The sequence below is a fragment of the Mixophyes fleayi genome, chromosome 3, assembly GCF_038048845.1.
Source record: "Mixophyes fleayi isolate aMixFle1 chromosome 3, aMixFle1.hap1, whole genome shotgun sequence".
NCBI lineage: Eukaryota > Metazoa > Chordata > Amphibia > Anura > Limnodynastidae > Mixophyes > Mixophyes fleayi.
Window position 1 is genome coordinate 255,053,157 of NC_134404.1, and position 24,947 is coordinate 255,078,103.

General features: G+C 42.7%; 1 protein-coding gene across 3 annotated transcripts in view; it reads right to left on the bottom strand.

Annotated features, from left to right (window-relative positions):
- FRMD1 (FERM domain containing 1) overlaps positions 1–24,947 on the bottom strand; it is a 139,798-nt gene that overhangs the window by 18,890 nt on the left and 95,961 nt on the right. For all 3 annotated transcript variants that reach the window (XM_075203446.1, XM_075203447.1, XM_075203448.1), the window contains 2 exons: positions 20,667–20,735; positions 18,909–19,083 (listed from right to left, as the gene is read on the bottom strand). In XM_075203446.1, coding sequence (XP_075059547.1) covers positions 18,909–19,083; positions 20,667–20,735 — 244 coding nt within the window. The remainder of the gene's footprint in view (positions 1–18,908; positions 19,084–20,666; positions 20,736–24,947) is intronic.

Sequence of the window (24,947 nt, forward strand, 5' to 3'; positions counted from 1 at the left end):
AACCCTAACTAATACTATTAAAACTCCTATAAAATGTAATGGTTAAGATTACGTGAAGTAAAAATGTCTTCTCCTCATACACTGTATGTAAATTAATATTAATAAAAACTTGGACATCTACCTATTTTAGTCCTAGATCATAAGTTTACTAATTGTCCCCTTAGTATATCTGGTATGTATGAGGTGAACAATTGTAAATAATTATTGATCTTGCATGAATTCTATAGTTGTTTATATTGCTTACTAAATGATGGTATATTGAATATAAATTTATTGTATGTGGGCCATGAACTATGTATCCTTTGCAAAATTGGGCTTCACAACATCCTCTACAGTCCAGTGGTTGATCATGTGTTTCTACTGGTTGATGTTTGGAAATTATTTATAATTTAGGTTAGAACTGTTTGTGATTGTGTATTAAATGTGGTGAGGTGAGGGATGGGTAATGTCCAGATGGGGTCCTGTTCCATGATTCGGGTAGGGGAGCTGCAGCACCATGCCCCCCTCCTTCCTCTTAGCAGAAAGTCCCAATCAGCTGAGTGCACACTTTGGCAGAAAAAGCATGTAAGGGTTTAAAACTAGGAATTAATCCTTCTTAGGCTAGCCTCCCCTCCTTGTTATGTTAAGTGGGATCCAATTGTCCCAAGAAAGAGGAAACCAGCCAGTCCGGGGGCATGAAGGACTTTGAGGGAGCAGCCCTGGGTCAGCCCCTTTTAAACCAGTGGTCAATACAGAAGGCACAATAGACACAGAGATCACCCACAGTTAACCTTGGTAACCAGGAGTTGAAGATTTAAAACAAGCAACACATTCCTGAGATCTGTTGTTCTACATTGGGATGCTGGCACTAAAGTTCTGACTTCTTCCAATTTACATCTTCTGCTCAGCTGACAGCATTACAGGAATCATGGGTCTCCCAATGCAAAGTGGGCTTGTTGTAGCAAGGATACGACTCAGCTGGTTGTTCCCTGCGTCTTTGTTTTCTATAAAATCTGAGCTGCTATGTAGGTGTGTCTTCCTCCGAAGAACTGTTCCTGCATCCTTGCTTTCAATTAGTTCTGAATTAGTCCTGTAGTGCAGGTGTGCCTTCCTTGAATAGCTGATTGATGTGCTGCACTATTTAAAGACCCCCTGTTCTCTTCATGCTTTTGCCAGTGATGGAGTTTGATAGTGTTAGACACGCATGCTTCTTGACTCCTGTATCTTGTCTAGTTTATCTTGTCCAAGTTTATTTTCTGACCTTGCACTGGTTTCTGGTTCTGCATTGGTTTGTATTCTGAGGTCTGGATTGCATCATACAAATCTGCGGGGTTCTGGCTTTGCTCATATTGAACTTCGGATATGTTGCTACATCATTGAAGTCTGTTTCGGCTTGTCTCCAGGCTCCCAGGCATGCACTGCGTTAACTATCCTTTGCTCTCTAGAGGGACTTCACATTGATTACTGAACTATGTGTTAATCTACGCCAACATTGCTTCTAGAGACATTGTGCATTATCTTGCCTTGTCTAAGACTGTATAATCTCCTCCAGTATAATTTCAAGAGATATTGTTTATTTCAGTGTTACACAGAAAGAGGCTTTGGAGTGTATTCTGCACTATTTGTTAATCTGCACCAGCATTGCTTCAAGAGATATTCTTTATTATCTTTTCTTGTCCAATACTGAATATTTTACTCCAGTATAATTTCAGTGATGCAACAAAAGACTGTCTAACTCCTGCATGTCCTTGAGGCAATTATTAATTCCTGCATTACTTCAGGGTTTATGTTTCTGTTTGCTCTTTAGTCTGCAACAAATTCCAAGACATTTTTCACCGACAACATAACCTTGTTGTTCCTGTGCATACCTAACAGATACTTAGAACAGGTGTACTATCAAGTTGGTAGAGGTAGCTAGCACAGGCCAACCAGCTGAGACCTCAATACAGAGATTATCTGCAAGTCTGCAGCTCCTTGATATTGTGGGATAAGGGTCTTTAAACAACTGCCAACTAAGTCACCAAGTTTTCAAAGCGTTTTTGGTTATTTATTGTTATTGTATTGCATTTTATATACTTTGTAAAAAAGAGACAGTTGTATCTTCCAAGTGTTTCCTTGCCTGAGTGACCTTGGATCCCCCTAAAGGGACCAGAATACCTCTATAACTATGGCTGCATTGCCTGGTCTTCTGACATTCAGCATTTTGATGTTCCCTGTATGTTCGAGAATCCTTTGTTTCAGGAGTCTACTTGTCAAACCAATGTATTTTTTTTCCACAAAGGCATATTAAGCGGTGGTTGTCATATTTCCAACACTGAATCTGTTGACAGGCTGTCGACAACAAAATGTCGACTGTCTACCTGTCGATAGATTCATTCTGTTTACAGGCTTAAAAGGAAAGGAAATGAAAGAGCTTAAATCATCAGTCCATTGAGAAGTCTAAATTGCACTACATTCACTGCACACTGTGGCCACTTCTATTGGAGACTGAACTGACCAAATTGAGGGGTTGGGAAACTTAGTAACCTTCCAAACTGGCATGGAGGAGGATATTACACAAATCCGGAGCTAACTGGCCTCGGTACAAGAGCACCAGGAGAACAATTGGGCCAGAAGAATAAAAGGGATCCCCAAAATGGTTGAACCTGCATCTATACCTCAAGAAACTCTTCTTGTAGCTAGTACCTGAGGTTCCAGAGGAGCATCTGCTACTATACTGGGCCCACAGAGCTCTTAAACCCGGTCTAAAGATGTGAATCAACCAAGAGATGTCATACTCTCCACTTCTACACACCCAAGGAAATAATTCTTCATGAAGCTAGGAAGATACAATCCTTAACTTATGAAGGCCATACTTACAGATGCTTCAGGATCTGTCCCCAACTACCCTGGCCAGGTGAGAACTTTGACTAGCAAAAATAAGTTCTTACAATAAATAATCCTCGCTGCCACTGGGGCTATCCCTTCTGCTTATTGCCGTTGGATCAGGATCACCAAATCTTGGCAACATTTCTATCTCAAGCTCAATCGCTGCTTGATAGGATTGACCAAGCCTCAGGAACCAAGCTGAAGTCATCTCAGCCTTCCACTATCAAATTGTCCTCCTCTACTCCAAAACCTAAAAACCCAGGAATCAGATGAGCTCTGTCTCTTTGTGACTCTTGCTTTGTGATCCTTGCTTTGTGTAAACACTCTTCATTGTGATTAATGCGATTTGGCCTATGAAGCCCATTACAGAAATGATGCTCATCTTTCACTTTGCCCACATCTCTCAAAATGTCCATTATTTACTGCCCTCCATATTTTCTGCAGAGCTTTAAAATTGCATCTGGCACTCAGATACCCATGGTATCTCGCCATATCTCCCATCAGCTTCATAGACAGGTGTTGTATACTCCAATAAGCAACCCTTCCCACCACCTGGATAACTTTAGCCCCACTCCTTCATACACTACTCTCCTTCATGACCAACCCAAGTGCTTAAACAAATTGGGCAGCCTATCACAGATGAGACAAAGCGTTTTTTGTGGGAGACACTGTCTTTGTCCCTAGCCTGAATAGAACTGCCACGAGCGTGCCCTACCTTATCAGAGAGAGACCTAGAATTTTAAGACCTGGCAGGATTTCTGTAACTCCATAAATTAAATGACTCATGGTGGATCTCCGATCCATTTGCCAGAGACTCCGCCTACTACTCTCATGTCCACAACTCCAGAATAGACATGGTCCTGCTCAGCCACAATCTCACCCTAAAACTGAACTCCCAAATCTACGCTATCACGTGGTCAGACAATGTCCCGATCTCCTCTTAGCACTTTCTCCCTCTGAAATAATATGGAGACCTAACGAGTCCCTCCCTACTCCACAACTGCAATACCGTCACTCCTCTCATACCCCCGACATCCTTCCTATGACTCTATGGGAAGCCGATAAAGCGGTTATCAGGAACACCTTATTGCCCTTGGCTCTAAATCCAAAAAGGAGAGACTTCAAAAAACATTAAATTGCAAAACTGGGAGAAACCAGAGGAGTTTTGGTCTGCAAATACCCAATAAGATACACTAATAGGTCAAGTGTAATGTTTATTTATTATGTACTAGCAGAATACCCGGCGTTGCCCGGGATTTAAAGAATTTTAAGACACAACTGTGTTACAAAGTGTTTCTCTGAGTTTGAAGAGACCAGTTACTGGATGAAGCGGCATTAAACCATTCCCAATATTTAACAAATGATCAGCAAACTGACCGTCCATTGTGTTGCCATGCAGAGAAACTCTCATATTTGTGGTTAGTCGCAAAGTGCGAACATGCCTGCAAAGATGTGATGATTTAAGGCATGCATTAATTTCATCCGCCATTGTTCCTTTTGGAATGACCGGCAATGTTTGTCGAAAATCTCCAGCCAATACAACAGTGACTCCACCCATTAGTAAATCATTGCCTCTTAAAAATTGAAGTGTTTGATTGAGGGCCTGTAAAGCATTTTTGTGTGACATGGTGCATTCATCCCATACAATGACCTGACATTGCTGCAGGATCTGAGCTTTTTCTGTTCGTTTAGTGATATTGCAGACGGGAGTTTCACTTCGGGCCAGATTAAGCGGTAGCTTGAAAGCTGAATGTGCTGTTCTTCCACCAGGGAGCAAAGTTGCAGCAATTCCAGAAGAGGCCACAGCAATAGCTATCTTGGAATGTACTCGAATTTTAGCAAGTAACAACTTGATGAGAAACGTCTTACCTGTTTCTCCGGGTGCATCCAGAAAAAATATATTTCCCCTTTTTTTTGGAACTTCTTCCAAGACATTGTTCCAGACATTCCAGAGTTATGGTCGTTTTTGATGATTTTTAGGTGTTACCCCCCCCTCGCCACCCCCACCCTTAGGAGTGCTAGGGGTGTCTTGCCCCCACAATATTTGTTGTCAGACTGTAAGTCATATGTGTACCAGGTTTGGTGTAAATTGTTCCAGACATTTCAGAGTTATGGTCGTTTTCAATGATTTTTAGGTGTTACCCCCCTCGCCACCCCCACCCTTAGGAGTGCTAGGAATGTCTCGCCCCCACAATATTTGTTGTCAGACTGTAAGTCATGTGTACCAGGTTTGGTGTAAATTGTTCCAGACATTCCAGAGTTATGGTCGTTTCGATGATTTTTAGGTGTTACCCCCCTCGCCACCCCCACCCCGTAATGAATTTCAATTTGAAATTTTTTTAGTTGCCTCCGTCATGTTTTAATACACTCGTATGCAAAATTTCATGATCTTCGCTTGAAAAATATGGATTTGTATAGAAAGACAGACAGAAGGACAGAAGGACAAATTTTGTCTTTTATATATTAGATCTGGATGCTCTCTAAGTAGTATATCATGACCTAACTTAATAAAGAAGAAAAGTACTACTATCAAAAGAGGCACTCCTTGGGTCATATTTCCAACACTGAATCTGTTAACAGGCTGTCGACAACAAAATGTCGACTGTCTACCTGTCGATAGATCCATTCTGTTTACAGGCTTAAAAGGAAATGAAATGAAATCGCACATTACATCAGGGGTGGATTGATGAAATCACAATTGAGCCAAACATTATGGTGTTAGTCATATTTCCGATGATGAAAACATCGACAGCATTAAGCTAGACAAAAAAACATTGAAACTTAACATGGCCGACATGTAGGAAATATGAGTTTACAAACTGTGACATGAATTAAAACCAGACAGCAGACATACCAATATGTAAGTGTATAACAGCCCTCACACTGCCGACATTAAGGGGGCAAAGTGAGCGGGTTCTGCGGCTAAACAGCCCCAAGACCCGCTGGCTGTCTAGTGTAAAAATCAGATTGCACCAAAATCAGGGACAAAAAAAGTGCATTGGGTCCCCCATGATTTCAACTCATCCAGCACTAGATCAACCAGCTGGGGTGCGTGGCACTATAGTAGGGGGAAACGCGGCAGGGGTTCCCCCTGCCATAAAGACAACCAACGCCAAGCACTGGCCTGAATTCCCTAGGGAATGAAGTTCTGCCAAAAAAAATGTTAGGGGCCCCACTCTAGGAATACTCAGCCCAGTGATGCAAGCACTAGGGCTCCATACACCCCTGGGGTGGTGGGCGTAGGGTAATAAAATAATAAAGAAAACACACTTTTAATTTGTGGAAATTAATGCTGTCTGTGTTTTCGTCATCAAAAATTCGTACCCAACCCAAACACTAAAATATTATAAAATGTACTTGGAAACGTAATTATGTGCTAATAAAATTAATAAAAGAAAAAAAGGGGAGGGGGGCGAAATATCCCAGAGAGTGATTTATTCCTTACTTGATAAATACACATCCGTTATTATATACCCCAGATTCAGATATCTCAAATCCTTTATATTTTGTCCCCCTTTTTTCTTTTTAATAAAATAAAATTTTATAATACTTTAGTGTCTGGCTCAAATGTGGATTTAACAATCAACCCCTGTTAAGAGGTACTCTTTGGGTTAAAATTCTTATTAGTAGTGCTTTTCTTCTTCATTAAGTTAAAACAAAATAAAACTGTATGACTCTCTGCAAAAGCTGTCACTACAGCTCATATCGAACCCCAACACAGACATCCTCCAGTAAATATTCTCAGTTAGGGGGAACTTAACCACTTACTATCAAACTAAATGGCCAGTAAGCTTAAATCAAAGAATCAGCACTACTGGTGTGTAGTGTAGTTTTACAATATGACAAACAGAGAGGCCAATATCTGTGCTGTAGGTCATTGAGTGTGTGGTCTAAAATTAGTGTCACGTAGATCACTGGAAGAGATGTACCTTCTAGATTGATGTACATGAACCGCGAGGCGCAGTCAACACGCTGGTGTTCAACAGGAACCCCTGCAAGGAGGTACGGGCTTGGCTGTGTGGTGTGTGCAGGCTGTGGCCCTAGTGTACAGATCTACCGAGGAAGCTCGTGGTAAACAGAGGGGGAGAAAGGACGAGCCCTGTCAAAACAGAGCAGGTACCAAGGAGTAAGCAAAAGTGAAGCCAGGAATAGCAGGTCCAAACCAGATGATGATAATTATCTAAATCATAAGGAGCTAGCAGCGTCAGGGCTCAGAAGCAGAAGACAATCCAGGAGAACGGTAAAACATAATATATCTACCGAATCATTAGACAATAGACACTCTGGAAATGGATAACTGCCAGAGTGAAGTTTAAATAGGGCAGCTAATGGGAAGGGTAGTCTGCAGATTCAGCTGAGCACCTTGCTTTCGTCTGCCTAGAAGCGTCCTGTTGCATAGCAACGAGGTGTACAAAGATCAAGCAGGAAGAGGAGTCCCATTGCCAGGCAACGGGACACCATGATCTCTAGACCAGAAGGTGCAGCACAGTGGCGTAGTGGTTAGCACGTCTGCCTCACAGCATTGGGGTCATAAGTTCAATTCCCAACCATGGCCTTATCTGTGTGGAGTTTGTATGTTCTCCCTGTGTTTGCGTGGGTTTCCTCCGGGTGCTCCGGTTTCCTCCCACACTCCAAAAACATACTGGTAGGTTAATTGGCTGCAATAAAAAAAAAAAAAATTGACCCTAGTTTCTCCCTCTCTGTCTGTCTGTGTCTGTGTGAGTGTGTGTCTATAGTAGGGAATTTAGACTGTGAGCTCCAATGGGGCAGGGACTGATGTGAATGAGTTCTCTGTACAGCGCTGCGGAATTAGTGGCGCTATATAAATAAATGATGATGATGATGATGATGAAGGTGCGTCCCACTACTGGGCAATAGACGCATCAGTCAAAAAAAGAAAGTATACATCCCTGCAAGTGCAAACAGAAGCAGGGACTGCGCTTGACAATGAGCCATCTTGCTGAATCCATGTACCACCCAGAAGAAGGTGAAGCCTCTAAAAGATAGTAGTTCTCCCATGAAATCCATGGATAAATGTGTACAACGATGCTTGGGGACTGGTAGCGGATTCAGCATGCCAAATGGTAGCGTTCAGGGAACTTTATTGCGAGAACAGAGGTTACATGAGAGAACAATATTTAGAATCCTTTTCCCAAGAAGGCCACCAGACTAGCCTCGAGTAAATCCTTTTTATCTTTCTAGATCAAGAGTGACCAGAGATTTTATAATCATGTTATTCTGACAATAGTTGCAAATTTTCAGGAACAAATGAAAGTTGATTGGGTTTACAAGATGGAGCGAACCATTGATTCTGTTTAAGTTGCACAGAAAGATCTGGAGCCAGAGCTGCAAGAACCAGGGATGGATTGTATGATCGACATGCCCATGGGTATGTAGAAAAATTTCCAAGAAAGCGTCAAGCTTTAAATTGCAACTATATATTGAACAGAAAACACTTGAAATAAAGTTGTGATTATCGGTGATAGTCATGATTGTGACACCGCCGCCAGGGCCGCTGAGAAGGAGGGGGGGCGGGTACTAATTACCCGGGCCCGTGCATGTCAGGGGGCCCGGCCCGGGCCCTTGCGCTGATGATTTTTTTTTTTTTTGTCAAAACGTTTTTTTTTCCTTTTTTTTTTTTTTTTTTTTGCGGTGGGGGGGAGCAGGCTAGTTTAAAAAAAAAACCAAAAACATACTCACCTGATCGCGGAGCCGGCATCCCTCCTCTCTGCTGCTCTGTGCTCCATTCAGACTGTCTGAATACCGGGTGTGATGTCATCATGTCATGCCCAGCATTCAGTCAGTCTGGAGCAATGGAGCTCAGAGCAGCAGAGAAGACCAAGAAAGGAGAAAAGGTAAGTGAAGGGAGGAAAACGAGGGAGGGGGCACAGAGGGGTTAAAAAACGGGAAGGCAGCATGACAGAGGGGTTAAAACATGAGGGGGGGCACAGAGGGGTTAAAAAATGGGGAAGCAGCATGACAGAGGGGTTAAAAAATGAGGGGGGCACAGAGGGGTTAAAAAACGGGGGGCAGCATGACAGAGGGGTTAAAAAATGAGGGGGGCACAGAGGGGTTAAAAACGGGTCAGCATGGCACAGTGGGGTTAAAAAATGGTGGGCAGGATGGCACAGTGGGGTTAAAAAGGGGGAGGCATGGCACAGTCGGATTGAAAAAGGGGGGGGAGCAGCATAGTATAGTGTGATAAAGGGGAGCCAGGTGAAGGGGGCAAAAGCAGCATGGAGGGCGCAGTGTGATCATAAGGCATGGTGATGATGAAGGGGCACATTATTGTAATATTGGAGCTGGATGAAGGCCTAATTATTAATCGTGGATGGTATTGATTTAACGCCAGGGTTGTTTGGAGTTATCTAAATATAGCCATTTTTTTCCAAATAGGGACCCCAGCATTCCAGAATCCAGACAAGCCGCAACTAAAGAAACATGCAGCAACAGGTGGTGAAAGTGAGAAGAACAGGTAGGAGAGAGCAGGACAGTATGTGAAATGTTGTGATTCTAGTAGGGACAATGTCAATTTTTGGTGAGTGTTGTGCCCAATGTAAGGTGGAGGCCAAGACTGAACTCTTTGTGTACACACTGCATTTTTTCTATACTACACTTTGGTGCTAGATGTCCTGAAAGTCAGGAGTGCTTGGACATATGTGACGCTCGGGCGAATTGAGAGCCTAGTGATTTTGATGTGTTAGCCACGCCCTAATGGTTCATTTGCCATGCCCCCAAATGCATGACCACACTCCTGCAATTTTTTTTACCATACTCAACTATGAGGGGGGCCCCATGAATTTGTTGTACCGGGGCCCTGAATTCCTCTTGGTAGCCCTGACCGCCGCCTGTATAATCTAGAAATCTTTTTCCTAATTGTAACCCTATAACTCTTACCCTAATCCTAACCCTAACCCGGCGGTTCCCAAACTGTGTGCCGCGGCTCCCTGGGGTGCCGCGGCGCTGTCACAGGGGTGCCGCGATCGCCTAGAAAAAAAAAAAGAAAATAGAAAAAACAAACAAAAAAAAACCAACTTACCCATCATCCAGCGCCGGATCCTCCTCCTCACTGACTGCCGGGGGCGTGACCTCATCATGTCCGGCAGTCTCAGTGAGCAGCAGCAGAGAAGACGTCAGGGAAGAAGGTAAGTAAAGGGGGGCACTGAGAGACACGCTGAAGGGGACAGATAGACGCTGAAGGGGACAGATAGACGCTGAAGGGGGACAGAGAAAGGCCGAAGGGGGACAGAGAGAGGCCGAAGGGGGACAGAGAGAGGCCGAAGGGGGACAGAGAGAGGCCGAAGGGGGACAGAGAGAGGCCGAAGGGGGACAGAGAGAGGCCGAAGGGGGACAGAGAGAGGCCGAAGGGGGACACAGAGAGGCCGAAGGGGGACACAGAGAGGCCGAAGGGGGACACAGAGAGACACTGGAGGGGGACAGAGAGACAGGCTGAAGGAGGGGGACAGAGAGACAGGCTGAAGGAGGGGGACAGAGAGACAGGCTGAAGGAGGGGGACAGAGAGACAGGCTGAAGGAGGGGGACAGAGAGACAGGCTGAAGGAGGGGGACAGAGAGACAGACTGAAGGAGGGGGACAGAGAGACAGGCTGAAGGAGGGGGACAGAGAGACAGGCTGAAGGAGAGGGACAGAGAGAGACACTGAAGGAGGAGGGCAGAGAGACACTGAAGGAGGAGGGCAGAGAGACGCTGAAGGAGGGGGACAGAGAGACGCTGAAGGAGGGGGACAGAGAGACACTGAAGGAGGAGGGCAGAGAGAGACGGTGAAGGAGGGGGACAGAGACGGTGAAGGAGGGCAGAGAGACACTGAAGGAGGAGGGCAGAGAGACACTGAAGGAGGAGGGCAGAGAGACACTGAAGGAGGAGGGCAGAGAGACGCTGAAGGAGGAGGGCAGAGAGACGCTGAAGGAGGAGGGCAGAGAGACGCTGAAGGAGGGGGACAGAGAGACGCTGAAGGGGGCACAGAGAGACAGGCTGAAGGAGGGGGACAGAGACGCTGAAGGAGGGGGATAGAGAGACACTGAAGGAGGGGGACAGAGAGACACTGAAGGAGGAGGGCAGAGAGACACTGAAGGAGGAGGGCAGAGAGACACTGAAGGAGGAGGGCAGAGAGACACTGAAGGAGGAGGGCAGAGAGACGCTGAAGGAGGGGGACAGAGAGACGCTGAAGGAGGGGGACAGAGAGACGCTGAAGGAGGGGGACAGAGAGAGACGCTGAAGGAGGGGGACAGAGAGAGACGCTGAAGGAGGGGGACAGAGAGAGACGCTGAAGGAGGGGTCAGAGTGAGATGGCGAAGAGGGGGACACAGGGTGTGAGATGGCGAAGAGGGGGACACAGAGTGATATGATAAAGGGGCACAATGTGATGGTGAAGGGGTCTAAATACATCTTACGTCATTTTGACCCAACTACTTAAAAAACGGGACTACCCGGTAATTATTTTTGCTTAGGGGTGCCTTGGAAAAATTATGGTGACCCTAAGGGTGCCTCGAGCTGAGAAAGTTTGGGAACCACTGCCCTAACCCTTAGATTATGGATGCAGCATTTTCTGCATCCAGAATGTATAGGAGGCGTGTTGGTGATGTTGTGTGTCTTTTGTAGTTCATTCACAGATTGAATTGATTTTTTTTTTTCTTAAACATCTAGCAATATGTGTAAACATTCATACCTTTGCTTCCACTGCCTATTCCAGAGCTGGTATGACTGATTGAGGAGCAGTATGGTTTCTGCTTACGATGATCTGCCTCAATTCCAAATGGTTCATCTACAGACATCTCCACGAACATACTGTGGTGCAAATCAGCTTCAATGCCAGAGGTGTGTAAACTACTGTGGCTGACTGTTGATTGTCTGGAAAGTCGATAGTTCTTGGCATTTCCCTGGCTGCTTCCACGAGAATTGTTATCTGAGTGATCCAAATCCATTTCCATATTATCACTTATATAAGATTCCCGGAAGCCTTTGTTTTCTGGACAAAAAATGAGTTAAACATTTCATTATATCCCAAGAAGCCTCATGTTATTTAAGGAAGTTCATATTTACAATAATATCATCTTCAATTTTAGACAGATATGCAAAACACAAAACATGAAAGTAGGCAAAGCAAGAATTTCCATATAAATGTGGCACTTCCTACAGGAACAGTACACAAAAGGTTAAATATAAAGCATCTAAAAGAGACCCCCTATGACAGCCACTAAAAGGGGCTATAGTTATATGGTAATTAAGTTTGAAGAACACAGTGGTCCAATCATGTTCAAGCTTTAATAAATTCTCTGATTTAAGAGGCAGGTAAGAAAAAAAAAAACAGTGTGCCAGTTGCCTAAAGGAAAACAAAATCCTTCATGACTGCCAATAATTCATGGAACAGTAGCCTCCATCACATCTTTTATCAATTATATTAATTTCACTTCCATCTTTACAACATCATCAACATAAGACACCAAAAACCTAGGCCACTCTGTCATCATCTCCCAAATGTAGCTGTACTTTCTGGCCTCCCTCTCACCTGCCTCTCACCTCTTCAGTCCTTCCTCAATGCTGCCGCAAGACTTATTTTCCTCTTTGGCGGCTCTGCTTCTGCCTCCCCTGTCTGTCAGTCTCTTCACTGGTTCCCCATCCCCATAGAATCCAATTAAAAATCCTCACCTACAGAGCATATCCCATTTACATCACCAACATCATCTAACTGCACACTTCCTTCTGCCTTATCTGTTCTGCCAATGAAAGTTGCCTCAACGCTGCACTTACAACCTTGCCTCCAGGGGCCTGATTCATTAAGGATCTTAAATAAAGAGGTATCTTATTTCAGTCTCCTGGACAAAACCATGTTACAATGCAAGGGGTGCAAACTAGTTTTCTGTTTTGCACATAAGTTAAATACTGACTGTTTTTTCATGTAGCACACAAATATCAACTTTAGATTTCAGTGTACAAATAAGCTATCGAGTATTTGTGTGCTACATGAAAAAACAGTCAGTATTTAACTTATGTGCAAAACAGAAAACTAGTTTGCACCCCTTGCATTGTATTTAACTGCTTCTCACCTCTGGAAAACATTTCCACCCTCAATTAGACTCTCCCCCAGCCTTCGCTGATTCAAATGCTCACTTAAAATCAAAGCTTACCAGTCATCATCATTTATTTATATAGCGCCACTGATTCTGCAATGCTGTACAGAGAACTCATTCACATCAGTCCTTGCCCCATTGGAGCTTACAGTCTAAATTCCCTAACATACACACACAGACAGACAGAGAGAAATAGAGCGACTAAGGTAAATTTTGATAGCAGCCAATTAACCTACTAGTATGTTTTTGGAGTGTGGGAGGAAACCCACACAAACATGGGGAGAACATACAAACTTCAACACAGATAAGGCCATGGTCAGAAATTGAACTCATGACCCCAGCGCTGTGAGGCAGAAGTGCTAATCATTTAGCCACCGTGCTGCCCTGACAAGTCCTCTTCATAACTGCTCTCCCTCTGGCCCATTCCCTACTCCCACACCCTTTCTCTGTGTCCCCTCTCCTATGTCACCCGTGCCCCTTCTAGTTTATAAGCTCTCACAAACAGGGCCCTCCTTAATCTTGTTCTCTCCCATCTTGTTTACCTATGCGTCTTTGTCCCACTCATCCTCATTCTCAATAGAACCTAATGTAGTATTATTGTGCTTTAATCCCTCCAGATCCCATCTATTAATCTGTAATTCACCCTGGGAGTTCTTCCTTTGTCCGTTGTCCTCTATGTCTTTGTTATGTGCTCTACCGCCACTGTATGGTGCTGCAGATTTTGTGGTGCCTTATACAATGATAATAAAAATACATGCACAATTTCTTTAAAGAAAGGCATCCAATGCATTTTTTTTATATTCTGTTGAATTTACTAACATCTCATGTAGTAAGGAATTATTCTCTTCCTATGCTGATGGTAATAACATATTTCTTCCTTTCACCCCTTGTTCTGTGTGTAATTCTTGGTACAAATCGTAAATTAGAAAAAGTATTGTATTTTGCTTTAAATAATTTACCTACAACTGAAGTCAGACTTATATGTCAAATTTTCTGGTTCTTATATTGGTCTTTTCTAAAAGGTTGGTACAACATTGGCTTTCTGTCAATCTCGCACTGAGCTAGCTATGAGCCAGCTCAAAATACAATATGAATTTATTGAACTTAGTTACTTTAGCACACATGGGTGGTTGCCATCTAAGCCAGGTGCTTTATCTGTCATAAGCCTCTATTTTTTAAATGGAGAAACTGTTTTCATCTGAGATAGGGCTTATCCCTATCTATCAAAGGGGTAAATGCTGGCAAATCATCACATTAACGCTGCACATTTGTCGGGTCTCGCCAGTGATAGCTTCCCCATGAAAAGAATAGGGAAGCCTATTTAACAAGGGTTGTGGCAGTACAATTACCACCACAATCCATCTTCTGTTAATGGCTATTTCAGGATGGGAGTAGCAAAAGATAATGAATTAAAACATTATTATTTGAATAAAGCATTTTTTCCATTCAACAATTTATTTTAATGTTTCAGATTTTTATCTATTTAACCAATTTTTAAACATTTTATATTGTGTCACTTGGTGGCTATGTGCAATCCGGCTACTCAGTTGGCGCAGGCCTATGCTTTCAGTTCCACTGAGACTGGTCCGGTCCAGGCCAGACCTTCACACATCAAAAGATCTAATTAGCATGGGGCCTTTCTTCAGACCGTTAGGAATACATATTCACACAGAACAACAAAACCCAAAAACAAGCCAGTTTCCCACATCACAAAACACAAAAGGCTTTGTAAACACAGGCTCATTGTATCAGATATGTACATCAGAAATAGGCATATCCTATAGCAAGGTTAACCAGGAAAAACGAGTTTCTACCCTGGTCTCAGAAATAACATTTTCCTATCTCAAAATATATACAATATTAAAAATAAGTGCATTGGCATTTTATATAAATAAGCGCCATTTCCCTGAAATAAATTTATACCATAAGTTATTTATATGTGATCCAGTCACAACAGGACTTTCTCTTTTTTGTGTCTTTTATTTATAATTATATGATAAAGTTCTGTATTCTTTAAGTTCTAATTGCAAGTTTAGGAGTGATAGAAGTCAAACTGTTTGTCATGACTACTGATAAAGGATTAATATATAGCAGACCTGGCCAACTTGTGGCTCTCAAGGTGTTATGAAACTACAAGTCCCAATATAATCTGCCAGCTGGCTATTTACTGGCAAAGGATTCTGGGGCTTGTACATTCACAACATTTGGAGAGCCACAGGTTTGGCTAGGCCTGCTATAGAGGCTTATATAGCCTTAACAAACTTACCATGAAATGCAAGTGATGATGCTGATTTTCTATTGCAGCTTATCACAGCAACAGAAAATCAGTCTAATTTCTGCAGATTAATAAATAATACCGTTAAACTTGATTAGGCATAAATAGCATCTCCCTCCAGTGAGTAACATTTAGTGGTGGGCATAGGTTATTGCTACACATCCTATTTACTGGCATATGTTCAGGGGATTGATATTATATCAATTGATACACACTTGGGTGGAGCTTCTCCCAGCGCTGTATATATTTTTGTGTTTTATATGTTCAGGGGGAGCAAGCAGAAAAAGTGCTGGCCCTGCTGATGTTACAGGAACAAGTTTTTACATTAGTTTCATTTTCAAAGCAACCATATTCCTTTACTCATTAATCAAGCTGCTTCTTTACATAAAACAATATTTATAAGCAGGAATTCTGTAAGTTATTTAAGGTAAGGGAAGATTGAATAAAAGAACCTTACACAAACCCAGTCCCATTGAATTATCTATCACCTCATTCCCCTCCATATAATCTTTAGGCCTTCCTCACAAATGCTGCATGAATCTATTCTGTTTTTTTGTATAACAGCTGACATAGTTTGAAATTATATTGAGAATTATGGTACTTATTTTGTTTTTTGCCAGGGAATTTGAAAACTGTATTTAAAATGACATAAAATAGAATGATGCCTGTCTCAAGGGATGGGCCATTCAGGCCAGAGCCGTAACGAGGCCGGTGCGGGCGGTGCCGCCGCCCCGGGCGCAGTCCCAAGGGGGCGCAGTGGCCGCCCACACCGACTTCTGTGTGAGGAGTGAAAAGAAAAAAAATAAAATTAAACAGACCTCAGATTCAGACTGCCGGCCGCCCGGCGCATCCAAGATGGCGGCCAGCACCCGGCTCCACCCCCTTCTGAACTCTGCCCTCTGCCTCAGCGTCTGATGTCATGACGTTGCTAGGCAGCACAGGAGCAGAGAAGCAGAGAGGAGCCAGGCAGCGACGGCTGGACAGGAGGTAAGTTTCAAAGCAGGGGAAGGGGGATGTAAGCTTCAATTATGGAGGGGATGTAAGCTGCAATTATGGAGGGGATGTAAGCTGCAATTATGGAGGGGAGGGGGGGATGTAAGCTGCAATTATGGATGGAGGCAAGAGGGGGGGAATGTAAGCTGCAATTATGGATGGTGGCAAGGGGAGGGGGGAATGTAAGCTGCAATTATGGATGGAGGCAAGGGGGGGGAATGTAAGCTGCAATTATGGATGGAGGCAAGAGGGGGGGAATGTAAGCTGCAATTATGGATGGTGGCAAGGGGAGGGGGAATGTAAGCTGCAAATATGGATGGAGGCAAGGGGGTGGGGGGAATGCAAGCTGAAATTATGGAGGGAGGCAGGGGGGGAATGTAAGCTGCAATTATGGAGGGGGGGAGGGGATGTATGCTGCTATTAGGGAGGGGGGAATGTGTGCTGCTATTAGGGAGGGGGGGAATGTGTGCTGCTATTAGGGAGGGGGGGAATGTGTGCTGCTATTAGGGAGGGGGGGATGTGTGCTGCTGTTAGGGAGGGGAGGAATGTGTGCTGCATCTTGCTATTATGGAGGGGGGGATGCTGCTATGCTTTATGAGGGATGGGGGGGTATGCTGCCATAATGTGTGAGGGAAGGGGGGTATGTATTAATATAATGTGTGATATAAGGGTAGGGAGGTTGGGTGTCTTAGTACATGGGTGGGAGGTAGGCTATTAATTTAATGGTGACGTTTAGGCGGGGCTAATTATTTAATGGGTACTAGTTTATTTGTGGGGTGCTGGTGGGTCAATTTAATTTATTGATGGGGCTTTTTAATTTAATGGTGGGGTCTATTAATTTCAGGTGAGGTATTTATCTGTATTGCAGTCACAAGAATGCTCTCTGTATAGTATGGTGGTCATAGGAATGCTCTCTGTATTGTATGATGATCATAGGAATCCTCTCTGTATAGTATGGTGGTCATAGGAATGCTCTCTGTATTGTATGGTGATCATAGGAATCCTCTCTGTATAGTATGGCGGTCACAGGAATGCTCTCTGTAAGGTATGGCGGTCACAGGAATGCTCTCTGTAAGGTATGGCGGTCACAGGAATGCTCTCTGTAAGGTATGGCGGACACTAGGAGGCTCTTTATATTGTATGTGTGTGTGTACATGTGTGTGTATATATATATATTTTTTATGTAAGTGCACATCCACATTATTTATGTAATAAATGTATTGCTATACAGCATTACACTATGTGAGTTTCTTCCTCTCCATTATCCTGAATACTACTGAGTATATATGAAGTGCCAGTTCCGGAACCTTTCAACATTGTATGAAGCATCTGCTATTCCCATGGGGTAATAAGGCTCAACTTGATTGGTGAAGATACCGGTTATACCTACAGATAAGCTTTAAAGATCTTTTATCTGGTACGCATATTATATTGGCACGGCGCTGGTGTTCTAGAGTGGTTCCTCATTTCCTTCTTCCTGTTGATCCACTATTATTACCTGAGTGTCTATACCTATTTAGTGGTTAAGATTCTGACTTTTGGTACACCTTTCTGTATTTTTATATACAGTATTATACTATTTGGCGCCCCCTCCCATTTGTTTTGTGTTATATATATATATATTATATTTAGTGTGATGGTGACAAGGGGGCACAATGATAGAGATGGCTCCATGGCACGGTGTGATAAAGGAGAAACTGTTATGGAGAGCACAGTGGGATGAAGGGGCAGTGTGATACAGATGGTACCATTACATTTATGTTTTAATTTGTTTCAGTGAGTTATTTCAATAACCAATTAATTTTTTTATACAGCTAGCATGTGATAGCTGCATTTAAAGTACTTTGATTCTATGGAGGCTTATTACATAAAGATCCTTACAAAGCCAGACCAAGAATAATGGAGAGGGAGGGGGTTTCAGTGCGGTCTAGAACTTGTAAAGTGCTAGCCACGCCCCCACAGTAGGTTGACCACACCCACCCGACAATTGACACTCCCACTTAGATGGGGGGCGCCGGTTCCCTGTCTCGCCCAGGGCACTAAAATGGCTAGTTGCGGCACTGATTCAGGCTACTGCCAAGGGTACCATTTAAGGAGAATGGGGAGAGCTAAACTTAAATTTCTTTAAACCAGAGTGCTTGTTATGACAAATGGCGGAGTCAGTGGAGATCAGGAGTGGTGACTTGGATGCCATTCCTGATCTCAGTCTAGAATGTGAACCCACTGTGCTGCTAGCCTAATGGTACCTTGATTTTCAGCATGGTCACCCACAAATGAAGCTTTGCTGTAGGAAAACCGCAGATCATGGCCCATAGATTATGGTTAATATACATTCCAAGGTCGGAGCAGACAAAAATGATTCAGAAACGTTAAACAGGTGGGGGTCAAGGTCACAAGCAATTTATCAGTGTCAGGAAAAACCTGTGTAAGTATCAGGTCAGATAGACAATAGTTAAACACAAGGAATTCAAGTAAGTACACCCTGTTGATCGGGCGCAAAAGGATACAAAAATTACACAGCATAAAGGCAGACGAGGTAATTTTAATGCTTTGCTCTGAGAATCTGTTTGTCTAGGAAATTCCCAGAGTACAATATATATATATTTATAGGTATAACTGGTTTCTTGTCCTGTGCATACATTTCTATATTATAAATGTCTGCAAACTGTTTATTAAGTTACATTGCTATATAGTCCTTAACACGCACCTTCCATTTCTTCCAGCTTTTTAATCTGTTTTTGAACTGGTTGTATGTTCAGGTATAATCTGTGACTGTTGCTAAGCAACTGTAACAGGTGTTGTGATCTGAATGGACTGCCAGTGTAGTAAACCAGTTTACGTGCAGAGGGCAGTCCATCTGGTTGAATCTCAAACTTCTTTCCCTTGACAAAAAAAAAGGAATTAAAAATAAGTTTAATAACAACTTGCATAATCATTTACTGAGAACATCATGAAGTGCTGCAAAACATGTTTATATAAGAAAAAATTACTTAATGTCAAAACAAAGAGAGTTATGTATGGACAGTGCTATACCATATACCAGGGATGTTTGCATTAAATCACTTGCAAATTTTTTACACGTAATCATTCAATAAGCCCATACACCTGATTTTGTATCATTTTTCTAGTAATACTCCCTCCCTAGATTTATCAGATTTAGATTGGTTTGTGCCCACACAGAACATTTAATGAAAAGATTGTTTGTGCAAAGAGGTTTTGATTCAAATCCATAGAATTATTGCATGTGTGTGAACATATGCTTACCTGTGAGGTCCAACTCCACAGATACACTGTCCTGTTACATAAAATTTCCCTAATATAGTGACTTGTGTTCAGTAAAATTAAAGAATTTGTCAAGGTTCTGTACAAAAAATCTTATGCTTAAATGTAAGCTCTCGCGGAAAGCGTCCTCTATACTTATTGTCCCAGGTCTGTCTACTGTCATGTCTTTTGCTGCACTCTGTGCGAGTCCCCATAGAATTACTCACACTCCATCTGTGCTTCTTGACCTGTTTACACACCAACACTGTGGGGACCCTGGTCATAGTGGGAACAAAACATGAGATCCCCACAAAGCTTTCCAAGGCTAATGAATGCAGGAGACCTTGCTGATATAAACAGCGTACACATCTGGCATGTCATACCAAAAGTGTGTGTGTGTCTGGTGTGTAGGGGAGTGTGTGAGTATGCACGCCACTGCTAGAGGTCATACGTAAGCAGGCACGTGCAGCAATTCTGCGTTTTTTACACTTGACGGCGATAAAGACACTCTTGCATCCGTCTGCTGCTGAAATTAAAGTGGAGACAGTGGAGCATGACAGAGGCCACAGGAGGCTCAGATTATAGCCCCGAGAGCAATGTAGAGGAGTATGCCCCATACACTTCGGAGGAGAGATTTCGGACACCAGCGGTGATGCCCCATTACCTGCCAGTGGAGCAAAGTGTAGGTACCCAGAGGTGTGCTCTATGAACTACCATTCTATACCTGCTGGCAGCAGTGTTTTAAACACAGAGGGTTGAGAAGGCGGTGCAGTGTCTTTCCAAACGCTATCCAGAAACAGTGATGGCTCCAGGGCATATAACAAAAAGCAATACTGTCTGTACTGTGAGAAGCCCCTTTAAAAAATAGCCCAGCATACGGAGCATGTTCACCGCAATGAGACTGAAGTAGCCTGGGTCATGAAAATTCCCAAGCACTCAAAAGAAAGGTGCATGCAATTGGCACATTTTCGCAATGGGGGCAACTTTGCGCACAAATGTGCGTGATTGTGTATGTGAACAAATAAGATTTAAAGTGGTAAAGAGAAATAACTCCCACAGGTATCTGGAAGTAAAGATTTATAAACTATGTTCCCTAATTGTGTGTTATTTTAAATGTGAAAGCACTGACATATTTTCTCATTTAAGTATTAGGTGAGGAACTCACAATGCATAAAACAAGAAAAAATACAATTTCTCTACTTACAAGAAATGTAATCTTCCCCACATTTGTCCACGGGAAATCATAAAGAAGCTGGCGAACATGGTTGACGTCCTGAATAAAAATATAATAAATATAAAATTTATAGATAGATAATTATATACAACAAAATAATACACAATCATATACTAAAGCTGTAACAATGTTGGGTTTATAGGTGCAAGCATTTATTGTAGGACTGAAGTTTCTGCCCTCACATTGGGATATATTTCAAGATACCTAAAGCTAATAACATACATACATTTATTTCCTACACTGAACATTTTGAATTTGGCAGCACCAATCCAATTAGTCAAAATTGTCACTCCAGTTGTTCCAATCTCATTCATTACCCTAGTCCACCGTTTTTGCCTCCACAGAGTTAAGCTGAGCAGTCTGGGGCTCCTTTTCACTATGGCATAAGCACCTCACACTCATGGTGCCTCTTTCACTGGAGTTAGTTGAGGATTTTTTTTACATTAAATAGCATGGGGATCATCTTTATTGTAGGTTGCAATATTGTGTGTGAAGTTCTTTATTTTATTACTCGGGTGCACCTGGAATCTGCCATGCACCCATCTGCACGGCAAGGATTCCCTCTGAAAATGCACAATCTACACCACTTCATGTCATTTTAATAATCTTGCTCCATAATGTCATAATTTTGTTTCTGCACTGCACCCCAGATGTAGAATATGGTCCGTCACATTTGAATGTGAAACTGGTGTATGTAATCGGTTTTAATTCTTGAAAGAATTGCATGTGCGCCTTCATATTTAGAATAAATTGTCAAAAAATTAAAAGAAGGCAACTCAATTTGTCAGAAAATGTTAGACACCAGGGGGTTAGGACTTCTGCCTCACACCATTGGGGTCTTGAGTTTGATTCCCGACCAGGGCCTTATCTGTCTGGAGGTTGTATGTTCTCCCTGTGTTTGCGTGGGTTTCCTCCCACACTCCAAAAGACATACTGGTAGGTTAATTGGCTGCTGAGAAAATTAACCCTAGTCTGTGTGTTAGGGAATTTAGACTCCAAGCTCCAATGGGTCAGGGACTGATGTGAATGACAAATATCCTCTATACAGCACTGTGGAATTGGTGGTGCTATACAAATAAATGGTGATAATTAAGATTAATGTAATAATCAACAAATTGAGACTGGATGTGATAAGAACCACTAGCCAAGAGGATGCAACTGTCAGGAGGCATGGACAAATATTTGTGAAAAGTACTTATCATGTATTTGTAAGGCACACAGTGCTCTGCAGTGCCTTACAGAGGGGGAAACAGGACATGCATCAAATAGGGACATACAAGGTAGACAAAATAAAGCAGACATGAAAACAAAGTGTAGGAATGGCCCTGCATGTAAGAGAGTTTACAATCTAATAGGAAAAGGGCACAGTTGAGAAAATAGGAGTGTGGCTCAGCATGGAGAATAGGACAGCTGTTAGGGTGTATTTTGTGGGTAGTATAGGTAGAATTATGATAGGTGTGAGGGTGCATTAGTGTAGATAGTATAGGTGTGAGCAGGCTAAGCTCTAGTAAAGAGATGGGTTTTCAGGGAGCATTAAAGATTTGAAAGCTGTGGTGGGAGAGTGTGATCGGGCGTGGTATGGAATTCCATTAATGGATGGCACACAAGAGAAGTTTGTAGACAGGAGTCAAAGTGGTTATTACAAATGAGGTAAGATGCAGGTAAGAGGTAGTTCTAAGAGGGCAAGAGAGAGTATTTTGACATGAGATTTAAGATGTACAAAGGAGTTGTGTTGCTGAGGGTTTTGCAGGTAAGGGTGAGGAATTTGAAATGTATTATGGAGGACACTGGAAGCCATTGTAGGGATTTACAAACTGGTGCAGCTGATTTGGAATGGCAAGAGAGGAAAATCAATCAAGCTGTTACATTTAAGATGTATTGAAGTGGGGAAGCTGTTACATTTAAGATGTATTGAAGTGGGGATAAATGGGTTAGGAGAATGCAAGATCACAGGAGGTTGCAATAGTCAAAGTGCTTGATAATGAGAGAATGGATAAGAGTGAGCTAATTCGTTTCCCAATAGAAGAGGTGCAAAATGAGAAAAGCAGAGGACAGAGATCAGAGAATTGTGGGACCCATATAATAGTGGTAGTGAAGGGGAGGAAGAGAACCACTAAAGAACAGTGTCACAAAGGCCAACGAAGCGAAGTGTGCAGATGAATAGGGTGATCAACAGATTTGAAAGCAGCAGACGGGTCCATGAGGGTGAGCATGTACAAATGACCCTTAGACTTTGCTATAAGTAGATTATTGAACATTCTTGTGAGTGTAGTCTTGGTGGAATGTTGGAGGCGAGAGCCTGATTGCTGAGTCTAGAATGGAATGATAGGAGAGAAAGTGAGAGAGGCAGTTGTACACAAGTCACTTAAGTAGGCTGGAGGCAAATGGGAGAAAAGAAACAGGGCAGGAGTTTGTGAGAGAGTCATGAGATGGTTTCTTTAGAATTAATGTGATAAGCCCTTGTTTACAGGTGGATGCAATTGTGTCCGTAGAGCAAAACTTGTAGGCTGAAGAGGTGAGCAAGAGGTGGCCATGCAGTGGTGGAGATTCTTCACTCCTGCAGTGACAGGAGTGAAGAAGTCGGGAGTGAACAGATTCTAGGCTGCAGGTTATAGCATGAGATGACAAAATGAGTATAGAGGTTTTGGTTACAGGACAGAATGAACAGAGGATGGATTACGGTAAGGAGTGTAACAGAAGGCAGGTCGAACGTGTAGGATTTGGCATGAGATATATCTCTTGTTGTAAGATGTCAATTTTCTCTCTGAAGTAGTTGGCAAAATCATGGGTGGGGAGTGAGGAAAGAAGGAGGAGGTGCAGGTGGCAGAGAAGTTGAAAGTGGCAAAGAAGTGATGGGAGTTAGAAGAATTGGTGGATAGTAGAGATTTGAAGTATGTTTGCTTAGCAAGTGAAAGGGCAGTGCTGTAAAATGAAATGATGAACTTATAGTGGAGGAAGTCATATATACAAGATTTCTTCCAGTGGCGCTCAGCAGTGCAGTGCAGTAGGTAGTGGGTCTGTTTGGTGTGCCATGGCTGAGGTTTGGATCGTTGGAAATTATAAATGGTGACTAGGGCTGCATTATCTAGGGTTAAAGTGATGGTTTGGATGTTGAAAGATGTAGCCCAATTAGTTATTTGGGTGCAGGGGGTCAAGGAGCATGAGTTAAGGTGAGGCTGAAGGAAAGGTGGCTGTGGTCAGAGCATGAAAGGCCAAGTTGGAGAAACTAGAGATGGAGCAGAAGCAGGAGAAGACCAGGTCAACGGACTGTTCATCACATTGAAGGGGAAAATGTAGTTCACTGGAAGAAACCAAAGAAGGAAGCAAGTGAAATATATTATCAATGGGACTATTGAATTCATCTGGTATGGGAGTAGGTAGGTCAAATGATAGTAATTAAGTGAGCCAGGTAGCAAAGCTGTCAAGGAATTAGGACATGAGGGATGATAAATGACAGCAACATGAAGTTGGAAAGGATAAAATAGACATATAGGGGTATATTTACTAAACTGCTGGTTTGAAAAAGTGGAGATGTTGCCTATAGCAATCAATCATCATCACCATTTATTTATATAGCGCCACTAATTCCGCAGCGCTGTACAGAGAACTCATTCACATCAGTCCCTGCCCCATTAGAGCTTACAGTCTAAACTCCCTAACATACACACACAGAAAGACAGAGAGAGAGAGACTAGGGTCAATTTGATAGCAGCCAATTAACCTACCAGTATGTTTTTGGAGTGTGGGAGGAAATCGGAGCACCCGAAGGAAACCCACACAAACACGGGGAGAACATACAAACTCCACACAGATAAGGCCATAGTCAGGAATTAAACTCATGACCCCAATGCTGTGAGGCAGAAGTGCTAACCACTAAGCCACCGTGCTGCTCAATCAGATTTTAGCTGTCATTTTGTAGAATGTACTAAATAAATAACTAGAATCTGGTTGCTATAGGCAACATCTCCACTTTTTCTTTTTTAAATACTTTTTATTTCAAACATCTTAAACTGAAAGAGCATTACAAGATCCTGAGAGGTACATCAGTAACACGGTATACATTTTTAGACATAGCTGTGTGTAAAACACTCTCACAGTGCTTGTGCAATTGAAGGTGGCATGAAGAGGTTAATACTAAAATGTAACTCCCTGCTATCTCAACACATTTCCTTTGTTTCCTGATCCAACTGTAGTTTCTAACTAAGCTTAGGCTAAATATGGTGTTAATTCAAGAAAGAGGAACTTAGAACT